Raw genomic sequence first — 15,846 nt, forward strand, 5'->3', positions numbered from 1 at the left:
GTAGAGTCAGTGAAATACTACTGTAAGTCAGATTGCTTTCTCTACCCATTATAGCTGGCTACGGTGTCTTTTCTGTATGTGTAGTTGCAATACCTTTAATTAATCTATTAATTTCCTTTGGCACATTAGGTACTCGTTCAATAGATTAGGAGTTCTTTAAATGAAATTGCCCTTCTAGACCATTTAAAATCTACTAGATCGGGGTGTCTCTTCTACAAGTTAGTTTTAGGGAGGTGGGGTTTTTTGTGATTCACTTTCCCCAGAAGAAAAAGAAATTCCTCCTTATCTTATGGACAATGTACGCTAAACAGCAATGTTCTCCTATTTTTCCTTCTGTACGGAACAGAACATACAGTGAGTGTACACAGGACCTCTCTTGACTCCATCCAAACAGTAACATTTGAAGCACCTAGTCAAGTAGCATCTTCACTGTCTATCTACAGTAGCAGTATCATTAGCAACAGAGATACAGACAGGTATTCATCGTGTTATATAAATGAGTAAGTATAAAGCAGGCTGGAATAGGTAGTTAAAGGGGGGGTTGATGCTCCAGCTGTCTAGCAGATTTCAAGCAACTGAGTCAGCAGTCCATCCTGTGCAGAGAACTTCATTATCATTTTTTCAGTCTATTTGAACTAGCAGTTCTGGTCTTATAGAAGCTATTCATGTAGCTTGTCTTTAGGTGGAAATTCTTAAAAACAGCTTCCTTTCTGCTAAAAATATAACATGACTTCCTGGAAATTCCCAGTACTATATGCAGTGAAGTTACACCTTATTGTAGCTTGTGCAAAGGTGGTAGAGCACAACTGTCTGTAACAGCATTCTTGTAGAAAAGCCAAAGGATGGAGAAGATGGTATTTCCCTCCACTGCCTCAGCTCACAGGCTTTAATTACCTGTTTATGGATCATGTGAGAGTCTCTGAAGACGCCCTAAACAGCTTTCAGGTGGTTTTGAAGGCAGGGGTTGGCAAGAATAGGCCCTATTTCAGATTAAATTGCTTGCCTCCCTAGCAGTTTGCATGATCAACAGTAAGCAGCTCATTATGTTAATGTCTAAGTTTCAGGGCACACCTTAGAAGAAAATTCATGACAAACTACCGTTCTAAGAAACTGATGGTTTTGGCTGGGATAGAGTTCATTTTCTTCATAGTGGCTAGTACGAGCCTATGTTTGTGCTGCCATCACAGCAACAGTTCAAGAAACAAAAAATTTAGTCTATTTTGCCATTTGCTAGTGCCTGTAATAAATTCCACTGTCATCTCAGGAGTAAGATGAGACACCTGGCAGTAGCTGTGCATGCCAAACCTGAATTGATATGGAAAAGAACCATTTCATCCCTCACAGTGACCTGTTCTCTCATCACCATGCTTCTGTGCCACATTGCAGCAGCTAAACTAAGCAGGGACCTAACCCGGAACAAAACTCATCCAGATTTCCTCCTTTGCCTTCCACCAAAAGAAGCAAATAAATAAAAATCAGCTGCACCAGGTAAACCTGAACAAACATAGACACATGAATGAATGAACATACGGAGGAAAGGTAGGACTCGTCTCAGCTGCAACTTCAGTTGTGTATGGCAACCTACAGTAAAAACATTTTAGGTCTTCATCATTAGGATTTTTTGGTGATGCTTTTAGAAGGACTTCAATTGTAGGAAGTGGTGATACCATTTAGAAAAATAACTTTATTTTTGCATACTCAATGTTAAAGAATCTGGAACGCAAGTTGAGCTTGACAGAAAACAGCAATTCCATCAGTGACATTTAGACACTACTGCAGTTCTTTTAAGTTTTTGAGAAACTTGAGTCATTTTGGATCCAAAAAGCAAGACTCCTGATACAGTAAGAAGTGTAAAATTACAAGTCTAACTCTCATCAGGCACAAAACTGAAGTTTCCCTGAGAAGATGCAGTTACAAACTAGTTTCTAAACTTTATATCACATTATCAGGGGGGGTCTAAGAGTACAAAAGCAAGATTTGGCTACAAGAAATTAAACACAAGTCCTTAATACTCCATGCTAAAGATGAAATTTTCAGGAGGATTAAGAATTACATATTACAGAACTACAGCAGTCAGGTTTAACTTAAATGTTGACAGCTGGCTTTGGTATACTCCCTTTTGTATAGTTTTCAGTTCAATTCTAATGCTATTTTCCTGAGATCTTTCAGTACTCAGTATGAAGTCTGTGCAGTCCAGCTGCCTTTTTTCTTTTCCATGCTAGCTAGCATTACACTCATGGGAAAAAACTGAGGAGTAACCATGAACAACATGCATTTTCCAAGCCTTAAAACAAATAGTTTAGCCAAAGGAAGTCCATTAATTACACCTTCTAGATAATAAATATTCCAAATAGTTGGCCTTCCAAAAATCGCTGTGTTCGATTTTGTACCCAAAGTTCCAAGCCTCACTGTGCAATACAAGGCATCCCCATCTTCACTTAAGATATGTCTTCTCTCCCCCTTGTCCATGGACAAGGCAGGGAGGGCATCGTCACCACCATACCAACATGGTGGCAACCATTATACCCATCATCAGCATCACCACCATCAGTGTTACATGTTGAAAGTACGTAGCTGTATACTATTTGTACCTGTGTTTTGTAACAGGACCATGCAGTATTTCAGTTCTTTTGCAGATACAAAGCTTTGTGTCGCAAATACTCTTCCAAACATTTCACTGCAAAAGGGTCAACATCAGTGTCAAACTTATTAGCAAAGAAGTGGTGGTTTCGTAGCATCCAGCTCAGGTCTCCTACCCCAAAAACACAGACAGAGCGAACGTGAACTCCACTGCACGGTGGGTAGGGTGCACCTTTGGACACGTCACCTTCAAAGTACTGCCACTTGACAAACCTCGCCAGTGCATTCATGTCAGAAACATCGTACTTGTCACTAGAAGAAACTGCACCTGGGACTTCAGGTATTCTCTGAATTGTTGCCCACAGGTACTCATCTGGGCTATAAGTGTCTTTTGCCCACTCAATGAACTTAAGTATTTTACTGCTTTCTAGTACGTATTCTGCAAATCTTCTGCTAACTACAAAATAGGCACTACCAGAAAAAATCGGAGTACTGAGAGGTGGTAGTTGTTTGTCTATGCCTGTGTTCTTTATTTTACCATCAATAATCTCATGGTGTTTTTTCCACCTTATTTCTTTATAAACAGGCATTTTTTCTGTTTCCAAGCTGTTTTCACCTTTAAGAGCTTTTAATTTCTCTACTATTTCCTGGTTGGTCTTTATAGGAAAGTCCAGGCCACAGAGATTTATTAGGTATTTCCAGTTTGAACTTCTTCTGTAGAGATCTTTCATGCAGTTAATGTCTGCCTGCACCCTGCTCCATGAAGCATATACAACACTCTCTAACTGGCTGGAAATAAAGACATTATCAAAACATGAGACTATTCCCTTCACAGCAGCAAAAAAAGATTCTGGAGACTTTTTGTCAACATGAATACAGTAAAAATTCTGAGGGGCATAGATTGATCTTAGAAGTCTATCAAGCATCTCAATTTTGTGATAAACCACTATTGAGTAAGCAATTGGAAATTCTGCTTCTTCATTGCTGAGAGGTTCCATGATGTATTTCCTAGTCTTGGTGAAGGAGGCACAGTCTGCTGTCATGTTAATATAATCATCTGTTGTTAGTCTGGGGCGTTTCTTAAATGACACTGACAATGTCTCAAGCTTTACCTTTTGAATTTCTTCTATATCCCCCTCTATAATCTTGGTACAGTTAACATTGCCAATAGGATCTTCTTTTGTCAGCTCTAGATGTCTCCGATTTAAGAAGTCTTGTTTCTGGTTAACTTTCAAAACCGAAATGATTACTAAAACAAGAGTGAGACCCAAGAAAAGCCTGAAGCGCAAGTTGTGGCAAAACCGTAATTTCCTCTTCAGCATTTCAAATACCAGGCAGCTTTGCAGGGCTAAAAAAATTGCCCTCCACTCTGCTCACATCATCTTCAACAACTTCAGAAAAAAACAGTTTGTGTTTCTCAGGAATCCGGTGAGTTTGTCAAGGAGATGGAAGGAAAAATCCTAAAATAAAATGAAATATGACTGTCATTCAAAGATTAAAAGGTTTCTTTATAATTATTAACCAGTAATTTTTTATCGCTGTTCAGTGACAGTAAAAAGGTGAAGAGTTCAGCCAAAAATATTCCATTGAAAATTAGAAATTAATGAATAAATTAGTTTATTTTTCTAGGAAAAGACTGGGAGAAGCAGATAGTTTTCATGAGACACTCTTTCTGTAGTACTAAGACTACAAACTGAAGTTTGGTAAGAAAATGGAGCTGATTCAGCTGCATCTGAAAAAATTAAAGCCAGTAAGTCAGATCATTACTGAGAAGCAATTATTTGATGTTAATTCATGCTTCAGAGTTTGACAAGAATGTTTTAAACTCACTTCAGCACTGACATAGATTTCATTACAATTATAACTTACCACTCACTTCCTGGATGCTAGTCATACTTCATCTTCTCACTAGGAAAGCAGTCCTTTCAAGATTTTTACATGAGATACAGTCTCTTCAACATCCTGCAGATGAGCTTAGAAATACCATCAGGAAAGAGCTGATGAGAAGGGGAGAAAAAGTAGTATAGCATAACTCCTCAACTTTCAGAGTTGTGAGAACAGCTGTGACTGAATTGCTGAAGTGCCTTTTTAAGGTAAAAGGCAACACTCATAGCCAATCTCCAAAGCTGATTTGTGTTAAGTCATTGCAAATACACAAATCTAAGAGCATAGCAGTGTTTTGTTACCATCATTTAAACACACTTGTTTTTATGATTCAGCAATTGCTTTTATGTGGAAATATGCTGCAAGGCTAAGTTGCAACAAGATTTATAATATGTCAATCTTATTTGCATCTTTATTTCACAGGTACTGCATCATGTTTGTTTGTTAGTCTTGTTTCCCCTTAAGCACCTTTTTTCTGTTTCAGTACCTGTGAAGGGATCCCTGCAGAGTTATGCAGCTGCTACAGCTGTAGCTGTTGAGAAAACTGAAGTCGACAACTCCATTACAGAACTGGGTGTCTTTTTTTGTACTACCTCATGCAGGTAAACTGATCAAAACCAGGATATCCTTAAACAACTTACATTGCTACTCAAAACCCATTTGTACTCACAAATTCATTGCCTAATAATTCAGTGCAGGTTTGAATTTCAAACCAACCACTAATTGCAAAAGCCAATACAGTTTATAGACAATGTCTTCCAAAATGTTAATCTATAAGTTAAAAGGTTAATGAAATATTGAAGTATTTGAAAGATACACAGCTCCTTTCATTTTTATTACTTTCAGGAGAAAATTAGTGCCTCTGAATAACTTTCTGAACAGCTCTAAGAATAACTGCTACTCAAAAAAATTGGTGACAAAATTTGTTTAAGAAAAGGAAGTGTGTCCACTTCTGGGTTTTACTCTATGCTGTTCAGCATAAGATTTTTCTTTTTCTCCCCTCTTTTCTTTAAGCTACCCCAGTATCATTTTAGCCTTCAATTCTCAAACTGTGGCTTTTAACCTGCTAGTTGCAAATCTCAGAACAGGTACATGCAAAAAACTGAGGCCTGGCATCACAGTTTTTTGGTAGTAATGCTGCTACCAGGATGTGGCACATTGGGACCACCACTATGCCCACAGCATTGCAAACTGACTGGGGGAATTGATCCACGTGTAGTAGGTGGGGGGAAAGTGTGGATCACTGCACGAATGTCTAGCACAGCTATAAGGATGAGCAGTATTTTAAAGAAGTACTTTAACCAAATATTTTGTAATTCAAGCCACCAGCAGGCAGAGATCACAAACTATTTGTGACTAACAGCATTATATAAACATCTTATTTACTATAAAGTGTACTTTGTTCTCAGAGTTACACCTGTAATTATTTTATCCTGCATTTCTAATTGATCTTAGAGAGGTGGGCATTTGTTCCAAGTTTGGTTTAGGTGTATAGTGAAGTCAAACTGGAAGAACTAAAATTTTAACCCTTAAGGTAAGTAGCCAGGTGAACTAGTGTGCAATTACAGCTGAAAGCATAGAGAGGTACCTTTTAAGTATCAGGTCTCACACTTTGAATTTGAATTTAAAAAGGGCACTTAGTTTGCAAGGTGGTGTCAAACACAATGACGTAATTTAGAGCAAGTTTTAACATTCTTTATAACATACCACAGGCTTGCTTACCTCGTGTCCACTAGTTTTGACTAGTAGATCTGATCCAATAAAAATAATATCCATCACACATGAAATTAACAAAGGAAGGATACTAGCTATGTGATAATAATCTCTATCGAGTATATATTTCCATAGGATGAAGCTTGTGATACTGGTTACTCTTAAATTACTGTTTTCTGCCCAGTAACTTAGAAATGAAAACTTTTCTAGAACTTAAAATGTACTTCAAATACACTTACATTTGTGAAGCTTCACCTGACAGAAGCTTGAATCCTTCTTTCTTTAGGATGAGAGTTAGCACTACTATTTTATCCTATTCTCAATTTTTGTAGGAGCACTAGCATGGTGGAGTAACACACACTTCAAGAGGATTGCCACCTCCTCCCTGTTCTTTACAACGCAGAGAGACAGAGCCTTAATTGAAAGCTACCATTGCAGCCTTCACTTTCTACAATTTCCAAAGAATAAAGCTTGCTAAGAAGTCTGTCCTGCTCCTGTTTTAGAATAAAACTTAATTGAAAGCAGGATAAAGAATCTCTTTCAGAAAGGCCTTGTGTACCCAGCTAGGTGCAATTCCTTTATTGCTTTGAGCTCAGAATAATCAGACCCTGCATTTCCATTATACCAAAATGAGGTATCTGCAAACATTTACACTTTAACATGGCTCTTATCTTTAGGTGGAGGCTTTTCCCCACAGTCAAATTTCTCTCACTGACACGCTGCTGCTCAATAACAATATACTCAATAACATAGCTTCAGACTGCATTCAGTAAAGCTTTTAACATCTTTTTCTCAAGCTCTGCGTAGCCTTAGTGTGCACACTAGAGAATGTGGTGTCAGAGGCAGCACTTTACACTTTGGGAGAGCAGGAGGGAGGTTTGCACAGCCCCAGATAAAAGACTTTACGCGGCAGCCTTGGTCTTGCTCTCAACTGAAGTTCAGTTGCAGAAGTTACATACTTGACCCACTTCCTTCTTTTACTGCCTGCTCAAGTCAGCGCTGGTATTTCTGATGCAGTAGGGAAACTTAGAGCAGTTGCTTGTATTTTGAGGAGTTAGTACAAATGTTGAGTTAGCTGCCCGCTTCCCTCTTTCCTGCCAAAATTATTCTTCACTGCTGTATACAAACTGTACAGTATGACTAAACAGAAAACCAAAATAATTTCAACTTGGTTTCTACTAGACGCTAGTGTTCTCCATTTAAATAGACCTTATGGAAAGAAGGATTACTATACCTAGTTTAAATCTCCATTTCTGGCACCTCTTCTGTGTCACAGCGTGAATCACTCGGATCATCTGCCTCTTAGTTGATTCACCTGTGAAACAAGTACTCATTACCTGGCAGTTTGGGAGATGTCATGGTAAAATTCACGTTCTGATTTAACTTTTGTATTACTGTAAAGGTGCTACTGTAAAACAGCTGATTTCCTTGACAATGTCTTTACCCGGTTACTGTATAAACTTGTGTTAACTCTACATGCTAAATTATTAATCTGATGCATGGTACTGACTGAAACAAGTCAGCAATAAACTACATGGGTACGTACGCTGAAGGAGCTAAAGGGGAACAACCTTCATCAGAGAAAGGCTGTGGCCATGACAGAAGGGAACAGCACCCTCTAAGCCCAGCTTAGCATGCGATTTTAGATAAGTTTGGCTTCACCCATCCTTAAAAACAAACAGAAAACCTAAGTCTTTAGAGAGAAAAACCAAACAGAACACTTTTACAAGATTACACCATAGCTCAGGGGGAGACCAAAGTTCACACGGAGGTTTTATACAGGCAGGCTGCACTGGAGCTGCAGCACATAATGGCAGCACTATTAGCAAGGACCGTTATATCCACACCGTGGGGCTGGTCCTAAGAAAGAGGACGTTTGTGAGGGTGCAGAGCAGGCAGAGCGCTGCTACACCAGCCCTGACAAAGGGCGCGTGCCTCAGCCCCGCAGCGTGGAAACCAGCCTTTGGCCGCCGGCACAGCACGCCTCTTCGGCTGCAGTTTTACGGTGTGACTAGTCCGCTATCACAAGGTGCTGCTGGTGGGAGAAGCAGCCCCGCTCCCATCTCCAATGGCTGCACACTGGGGTACGACAGCAGACCCAACCAGCCAGCCTCTGGGGAGCTCTCTGCGGTCAGCTCTCACAGCTGCCGGCATGGCCCCAAGGGCATTAACAGGCCTTGACAGCTCCAACCAGCCCACCCCGAGCCCCGCCGCGGACCCACTTCAGCCTCCCGGGGCTGTCAGCCCCTGCCTCGGTGATGCCATAGCAGGGCCGGTCTCCAGCCCCGGCAGCCTGGCTATGGGCCCTGACAAGCTGGGCCCAAGTCCCAGCCCGGCCTCGGCCTGTCCCCAGGGAGGTGCCTGATGCCAGGGCTGCCCTCATGCCCCCCTAGCTGCCCCACTCCTGGCTGGGGCGGTGGGGCAGGCCTGGCTGCCAGGCCCTGCCCTGGCAGACCCACCATGGGGAGCCACCAGCCCTACGGCTCCTTGGAAATCTCTGCTCACCACGCCGCAGTCCAGCAAACCTGGGCTCCGGGTTTTAGGCTTTCGTTTGGACTGATAACGGCTGAGAGTGAGAGATACGTCTTTTCCTAGACAAGGTTAAAAGCAATGGCAGCCTCTGATCAGTGTTACACTAGGCTGGCACCACTTTCTGGGGCTATTCATTTTGCCTGAGTTACAGCATCGGGATTGGGAAAACAGGATTCCCAGTTCTCAGGTGATGCAGGGCCTCCCTTGTACCAGCTTGCATAGAAAGCATTGCCCTCCTCTGTCCTATCTGAAGTAGTTTAGAGAGCAGAAGGAAACCAGAAACTAAGTAGAAATTTTTTGTATTTAAGCACTTACCATACATTTTTATGCTAAGTGTATTTTTTGCTTGGAAAAAGCAGTTAGGGCTTGCTCTGAAATGGCACACAGACCCATCTCACAATAAGATGAAAAAATCATTGGGGGCTGGTGGCACAGAACAAAAAAAATCAGGTGTCTTTTGATTTTGGCACTTCAGTCTTTTCTCCTATCAATGGAAAAACTGCTGAGGCAGGATGTTAAACACCGATTCAGCATCCAACATGAAGCACTGTAGCCTCCAAAATACACCATGGGCCAGTATCAGCACCAGAGGTCCAGAAGGGGGTAGGTAAAGGGTAAGAAAGTACTTTGGGGTACTCCAGCAGCCTGTAAATCTTGTGAAAGACTGACAGAAAGGCAGGAAAGAGCTTAGCATTAGGTAGCATCACAGAGGCTGTCAGGAGGTCAAAATCAGTTATAATGAGCAGGGAAGATGTGATAGGTCTCGCGGGCTTAGCTGCAATGTTCTGGTGCCACGACTCTCTCAGCCTTGTGGGCTGCTGAACTAACATGCACCCAGCTCCTTCCCTTCATTTTTCTTCCTATTCTGCTGCTTCTAACAAATACCAGAAGAAGTAGACAGTGATATTTGCTCTTTCGTAGTTGCTTTGGTGACTTTCGGCATACAGCTACTGTGGAGAGGACGCAGTGACATGAATATTATGCAGGCCTCTATTATATGTCCACAGACACATTAGGTTTTAATCAAAGCTTTCTAACAGGTATTTGAAAACTTCCTGGCAGCTGCACTAATATCTTATATCCATTCATGACAACCTGAGATTTTTGGTTTTATAGAAATGTATTGAAGAAAAGCCAAGTGGAAAATGTAGTGGTAAGTACAGCCACCACTGAAGCGGTAGTTGGGATGGGCCAGGAGACAAGTAATCATTCTGATGGCTGAAGAGTGAACGTCAGAACGGACTTATTTTTCCCTCTTCTTGCCTTGGAGGTAGGGAAGATATAAGGATACTTCAGCTACCCTTGAGAATAGTAAGTGAGCAGGTATTGACCAGATCCTCGCTATTCTCTTTCCCCATTCACAAATTCCACTTGAGATACAAAACTTTTTCTCAACACTTGAGAAGGCAGCCCTCCACTGAGGGTGGATTCACTGGAAAGTCCTTGAGTTTTACCGGGGCATATCCACCATGCGTCGAAGCATACATGTCCTGCAAGCAGTTATTACAATTAACCTGCTTCCATTCATGTTCAGTTATGCAGAACATTTGTTCTGAAGAGGAAGTGATTTTTAAAGCTGTAAGCAGCTTGCATAAACACAAGCATGCATAAGCACCAAGACAGACTGCACAGACACAGGGTTATCTGCAGAGATCTGCCAGACACAGAGCAGGAGTCACATTTACTCAGCATTTCCATGATATCAAGCAGCACGATCTTGAAAGTAGATAGGCCTGTAACTGAATGAAAGTAGTCATGTTTGTTCCATTAGGTAGTCTTCAGTCTCAGTGAAAATAAGAATTGGTCGCAAGCTGAGTATTTGGGTTACCATTAGACTTTACGGGACTAAGACTTTATTAAGACCTTAATTTTGAAAGTCATGCAGAAGCAGCAGCAGGGTTCCACGTGGGTGCAGTTGTGTGCTCACTGAGAACACTCTGCAAGAGCGGGGCTTTTCCTTCAGAGCTGCTTAAAAAAAAAATAATAATAAAAAAGAAAAAGACACTTCCTTTTTAAATAAAAAAATAACACATTTCTAGTCTCTTGTTAGCTTAGAAGGCAGCTTTAAGCAAAACTCCATGAACAACTAGTACTGCTACACCTACCACTATATGGAGATTTAAATAGAGTAGCTAAAAGCAGATAGCTGTTTTTCAGAGGAAAAAAAAAAAGAAAATAAATTCAAACCCCTGGGTAATTTGGAGACCTTATGTTCAAATGTCAGGAATCTGACACACTAAAATCTTTCTCTCTTAAAAAGCATGTAAAACCCACACGAACATACGTACACTCAGTGTGCAAAATGGCATTGAAAAAATGAAAATTTTGGTAGCCTTTCTAGTACTCTCTCGTACTACTGTATCAACTAAATCTTCCTCAGAAGAAAGCCTGATTCCCATTTGCGTTCATGTTCATTCTTAGAGGTTCTGCAGAGCTATAAGAGTAAGAAATTTCAGCTAAGGAAAGTAAAGTCGTTGTGGCAGTCAGGGACCAGTTCCTACCTTGAGAACTCTGTGACTTTTAGGACTGACAAAAAGATATGCTTTACATCAAGGTAACTAACACCGAAAGTACACTCAAAATCCCAAAACAAAAAACCACAAAATCTTCAGAGTAATGTCCAATTTAACACCCAGTACAACTGCCTGGCGTTCATCAAGGTAATTTGCACACATTAGCTACTTCAAAGTAAAATGAGTATCTATTTTTTTCACATTATTCTAAAGTAGGAACTATAATTTTGCCAGAAACAGAGCAGTCGCTGCACTCCTCACGTCCACCTACAGAATTTTGCTAATTGCTACCTTGTGATAATGCTGTATTTCGGAATGGGACGCACTGGCAGACTCTGTTACAGGAATGGTAATATCTATTAAACCACAACTAAATCTCATAGGGGAAAGAAAGGGCTGTCAAATTTTTGAGTACTTGAATCCCTCTTCAAGCACAACACTTAAAATATTATTCTGAGGAGACTTTCTTTAGCCCTATGTAGAAGTCAATGTTTTAAAGCCATGCCTAGTTACAGTTCATCAGTAAGCTAAAGGACAAATAGTACCTGCAGCAATAATCTCCTCTGAAAAGAAAAGATGTCTCTGGTAGTTACAGGACTAACAAGGATCAACATTATGCTTAGGTGCACAGGTTTAACTCTATTGTGCAAATCATTAAGATAATACTTCCTACTTTTAATCTACAGCCTAAGAGATAGTATATGGTATTTTGGGGGGTTTTCTCCACTGTTCAGGTCAGATGTGTTTAATCTGACCTGCAAGACAACTGCACATAAAAATACAGTTCAAAAATACAACTTTTTACCGTCTGAGCAGATACTGCCTGGAAAGCAGGTTCTGTTGCAAAGTACACAAAAAGACAGGCACACACACACACTCATATTATAGTTTATAGTGCTGTATATATCATCTGCAATGGGTAACTTTCAGTGTCATCACAGAAACTTTTTACTGGGTGAGAACTGCCACCTCTTACTCCCTTCCTTGCAGGAATTTTCAGTAGGAAAACAGCCTAATCCTCCCACCCCTCAAAAAGATAAACAAAAGAAGGCTTTAAAATCTAATCCAGAGCAATATGTATGATTATGACAGGAGAATCCACACCTGGGCAAATTTTGGTAACACAGTAACCAAACACACGGGTTTTGTTATGATTTACAATGTTCTTGTCTGGTGGGTGCAAACAGCTTTCTGAGATAACCTATCACAGTTTTCTCAGATGTGATAAGGTTTCTGTTTGTTTTATTAAGCTTCTTTACTAGCACCACCATTATCCTGCGTATAATAATGCTTCACAGTGCAAGAAGTGGTTTCCCTGGAGCTATGAATTAAACCTAATAGCACAAGTTGTACTAGTTGGGCATGCTACATTCCTGTGGAATTACCTTTTTTCACCATTCCTATGACAGAATTCTAGGTTGATAAAGTTAGGTGTTTCCAAATTTCAGGAGCTTATGAACCAAAGTAAGTGGACAACTTTTGGGTTACGTTGGAATCCAAAGGAAAACCAGAAGGAGATTATTAGAAAAACAAACTTAAATCTTTTCATAAAACTAGCAGTGGGTTTTCCACTGTGGCAACAAATTTGAAGAGCAGGATTTTGCTCAGTAAATCACCATATTCTCGGCACAGCAGAATGTAAATCCTCAGCTTCTATGTTCTCCAGTGCATTTCTCTTAAGTTAGAAAAAAAGAGAACAGACTTGGCAAAGATATTCATCGGGTTCTTTAAGCAACTTTTGGCTCTTCTGGCCTCAGGAAAGAAGTATTACCCCAGACAATTCAGATTAATAAGAAACATGCTGATAACTGGTGCTTACTGTAGGCAGGGTAGAGAATCACTGAAGAGAGAAAATAAAAGCAGTATTTTCTTTTATATACACCTACTTTCAAAAGCAATGTACCATTGTAACTGAGCTCCAACTTGAGCTGCAAATACTGCATTATTTTTCACAAGAATTTTCAAGCTGAAGTCGATAGACTGAAATGCTAGATTTGTCCCCTCTTCTCTTACTATAATTTCTGACTCTGTCATTCTTGCCAGCTCTGAGGTCACCTACCTCATATTCCATTAAAAAATAAATTTAAAATTGCAGACTCCAAAACGGCAGTTCCCTCCTGCTGCCACTCCTCCTCTTTCCCACAAAGAAATCTACTTTTCTGAGCAACACTGAAAGGAGGCAAAGTGCCAGACTATAACTGAGCCTCCTGTCAGGTTTCTGAGTCCCCCCACCCAACTTGGGTCACAGAAAACTATTTACAACCTTCTAAACAGCTTTGCTGTTCTGAAAGAAAAGGAGGTTTTTCAGGGTTTTCCCAGTTCTAGCAAGTTTAACAGCGGGGGGGGGGGGGGGGGGGAAGCAAGCCACACCCCAGGATTGCAACACCTCAGGAGCATCAGATGTCCCCTGAAACCTGCTTGCTAACAGATTTCACACCAACCCAGCACCGAGGCCAACAGCATGCCCTGGGCTCCCCTGCATGGGCTGCCGCGGGAAAAGGCAGAGGGAGGAAGGGAAAGACAGACAGACATAAAGGAGAAAAAAAAAGAGGGAGCAAGGGGGGAAGACAAAGAAAGGGAAGAAAAAGAAAAACGGGAGAGGGGGAGAAGAGAGGAGGGGAGGGGAGAGGGAAAAGCAGGGGAGAGGGAAAAGGAAAAAGGGGAAAAGAGGGGAAAGAAAAGAAAGGGAAGGAAAGAGAGAAAGGAGGGGGGAGAGAGAAGAGGGGAGATAAACGAGAAAGAGAAAACAAAATAAAAAGGGGAGAAGGAAAAAGGAAAAAGGGGAAGGAGAGAAAGAGGGGAAGAAAGTAAAGCGGAGCAGAAAGAAGGGAAGGAGGAGAGAAGCACGGCAGCTGCGCCTCCCATGCCCTCCCGTGCGGCACCTGCCCGGCGATCCCGCGGCTCCTGGAGGAGCGCCGCGCCGCAGGGCACGGGGGAGGCCCCCGGGAAGAGCGATGCCCACCGCCCGGCCCGAGCCGCCGCCCGCTCCGCCGCCGCGCCGCTCCCGGCCCGCCCGCAGCACCCACCTGCGGGGCCGGAGCCGGGGCCGGGGCCGGGGCCGCGGCCGCTCACGCCCGGCGCGGCTGGATGCGTGGCGGCGCGGCGGGGAGGCGCCCCGGGGCAGGCAGGGCGCCCCGGCAGCGCGGAGCTGCACGTCCCCTGCCTGCGCGGCCCGGCGCCGGGCTCCCGGCTCCCGGCCCCCGACCCGCCCCGCACCTCCCCCGGCACCACCCACCGGCCCGGCCCGGCCCGGCCCGTCCCGTCCCGTCGCTCCGCTGCGCCCGGCGCCGCTGGCCGCGTCCCGCCCCTGCCTCTCCTCACCGGCGCCCGCCCCCTCCCACACTCCGGCGGGGCCGAGCTGTCGCCCGCCCCGTGTGCAACTGCTCTTCTTCAGCCTTTTTCTTCTTTCCCGAGGGCTTCCCCTGGCAGTGCTGGTAACGTTGAAACCCACGTAGGATAGCGGGGGCAGCTCCTCGGCGCCTCATGGCAGCAGAGGGCTTTCTCACGGTTCCCCGGGCCACCCCGGGGGACAGCCTGGCCCGTCATAAGGAGACAACATCGGCAGCGCAGTCCAAAACGACCGTACAGCCACCGCGGCTGGGCGGCAGGGCAGCCCGCCTTGGGTGCCACCGCGGGGGCGAGGGGGAGAGTCACGGCCGCGGCGCCAAACGCCCTCGCTGCGGTTGGGGCCGCCGCGCCGCGCGTCTGTGAGCGGGGACCCAGCGGGGCAGGGGCTCCTGCAGATGTGGGTGTGCAGCGCCCGGCTGCCCGGCTCTCCCCTTTTGCCGACGGATGTGTTTTACATGGGTCAGTGGGTGGAAAAATCGAGAGGCGGAAGGGAGTGGGGGGGAGGGAGCAGACCTGGCTGGGAAGCCGGGTACGAAAGTTTTAGCAGTGAAAAGAAAAGCGTGTCTAGACAGGGTCGGAGGAAGACTCGGTTTGTTGTTCACTTTGTCCCATCAAATGTCCGCCCGACGATAAACATACTCGACAGGGTTTGGAGAGCTGTGAAACATGAAGGTGGAGCGTAGGGGCAGGCTGCTTTGTAATATGTTATCAAAGTACTTAGAAAACTAAATTCCACGGAAACAGATAGCTCAAAGAAAGCATCTTCCTCATTAAAAAAAAAACAAGTGCTGCAGCCTGCAGCAGCTTGAACAGTGCTTGCAGCATTCCCCAAGAATCCCTGCACATCAGCATTATCTGGAGTGCGGTATGATTTGGCAGATCGAGGCACGCCTGAAGGACTCTGCTGTCCTTTCCTCATCCCAGTTGTGAGCTCCCACTAGAGGTTCATGCATCTGCACAGTAAGCGGGATCAAGGGGCTGAAAGCTAAGAAAATGAGAAGATTTGGTTTCAAGGCTGTCACCAGGAGACGCTGCCGGGAGAAAGGGGAATTACCTCCACATGCCACCACTTACATCAGACAGGTTAGTTTGGGAACGGACTGCGAGACCTCAAATCTGCATCGTCGTGTTTTCAAGAAAATTTTCATTATATATGTACCTTCTGGGTACATACAGAGAAGCAGAGAATAACTACGTGGTAGTTTGGCAGTCCTCCCTTTTTCCTGATGGGGGGTGGGAGCGGAAGGGGGGGGTTCTAGTGTGTCTGTTATTTATA

At 43.6% G+C, this 15,846-nt stretch overlaps 1 protein-coding gene across 3 annotated transcripts; it reads right to left on the reverse strand.

Annotated features, from left to right (window-relative positions):
• Window positions 1-1,664: 1,664 nt before the first annotated feature.
• GCNT1 (glucosaminyl (N-acetyl) transferase 1) lies at window positions 1,665-14,427 on the reverse strand. 3 transcript variants are annotated; one of them, XM_052778215.1, is made up of 4 exons: window positions 14,249-14,427; window positions 7,412-7,492; window positions 4,450-4,577; window positions 1,665-4,040 (listed from the first exon to the last, which is right to left on the reverse strand). In XM_052778215.1, exon 4 carries the CDS (start codon window positions 3,900-3,902, stop codon window positions 2,622-2,624), a length of 1,281 nt encoding a protein of 426 aa, XP_052634175.1. In that variant the 5' UTR covers window positions 3,903-4,040; window positions 4,450-4,577; window positions 7,412-7,492; window positions 14,249-14,427; the 3' UTR covers window positions 1,665-2,621. The 3 variants fall into 3 exon arrangements, with proteins under 3 accessions (XP_052634175.1, XP_052634177.1, XP_052634178.1); XM_052778217.1 differs by lacking the exon at window positions 14,249-14,427 and adding an exon at window positions 7,508-10,680 and having other exon boundaries at window positions 7,412-7,476; XM_052778218.1 differs by lacking the exon at window positions 7,412-7,492.
• Window positions 14,428-15,846: the final 1,419 nt, after the last annotated feature.

Source organism: Harpia harpyja, chromosome Z (assembly GCF_026419915.1).
Source record: "Harpia harpyja isolate bHarHar1 chromosome Z, bHarHar1 primary haplotype, whole genome shotgun sequence".
In the NCBI taxonomy this organism is placed as follows: domain Eukaryota; kingdom Metazoa; phylum Chordata; class Aves; order Accipitriformes; family Accipitridae; genus Harpia; species Harpia harpyja.

Excerpts from the sequence above, each read along its gene's own strand:
- GCNT1 (XM_052778218.1), bottom strand. The coding sequence starts at position 3,902 with ATGCTGAAGAGGAAATTACGGTTTTGCCACAACTTGCGCTTCAGGCTT.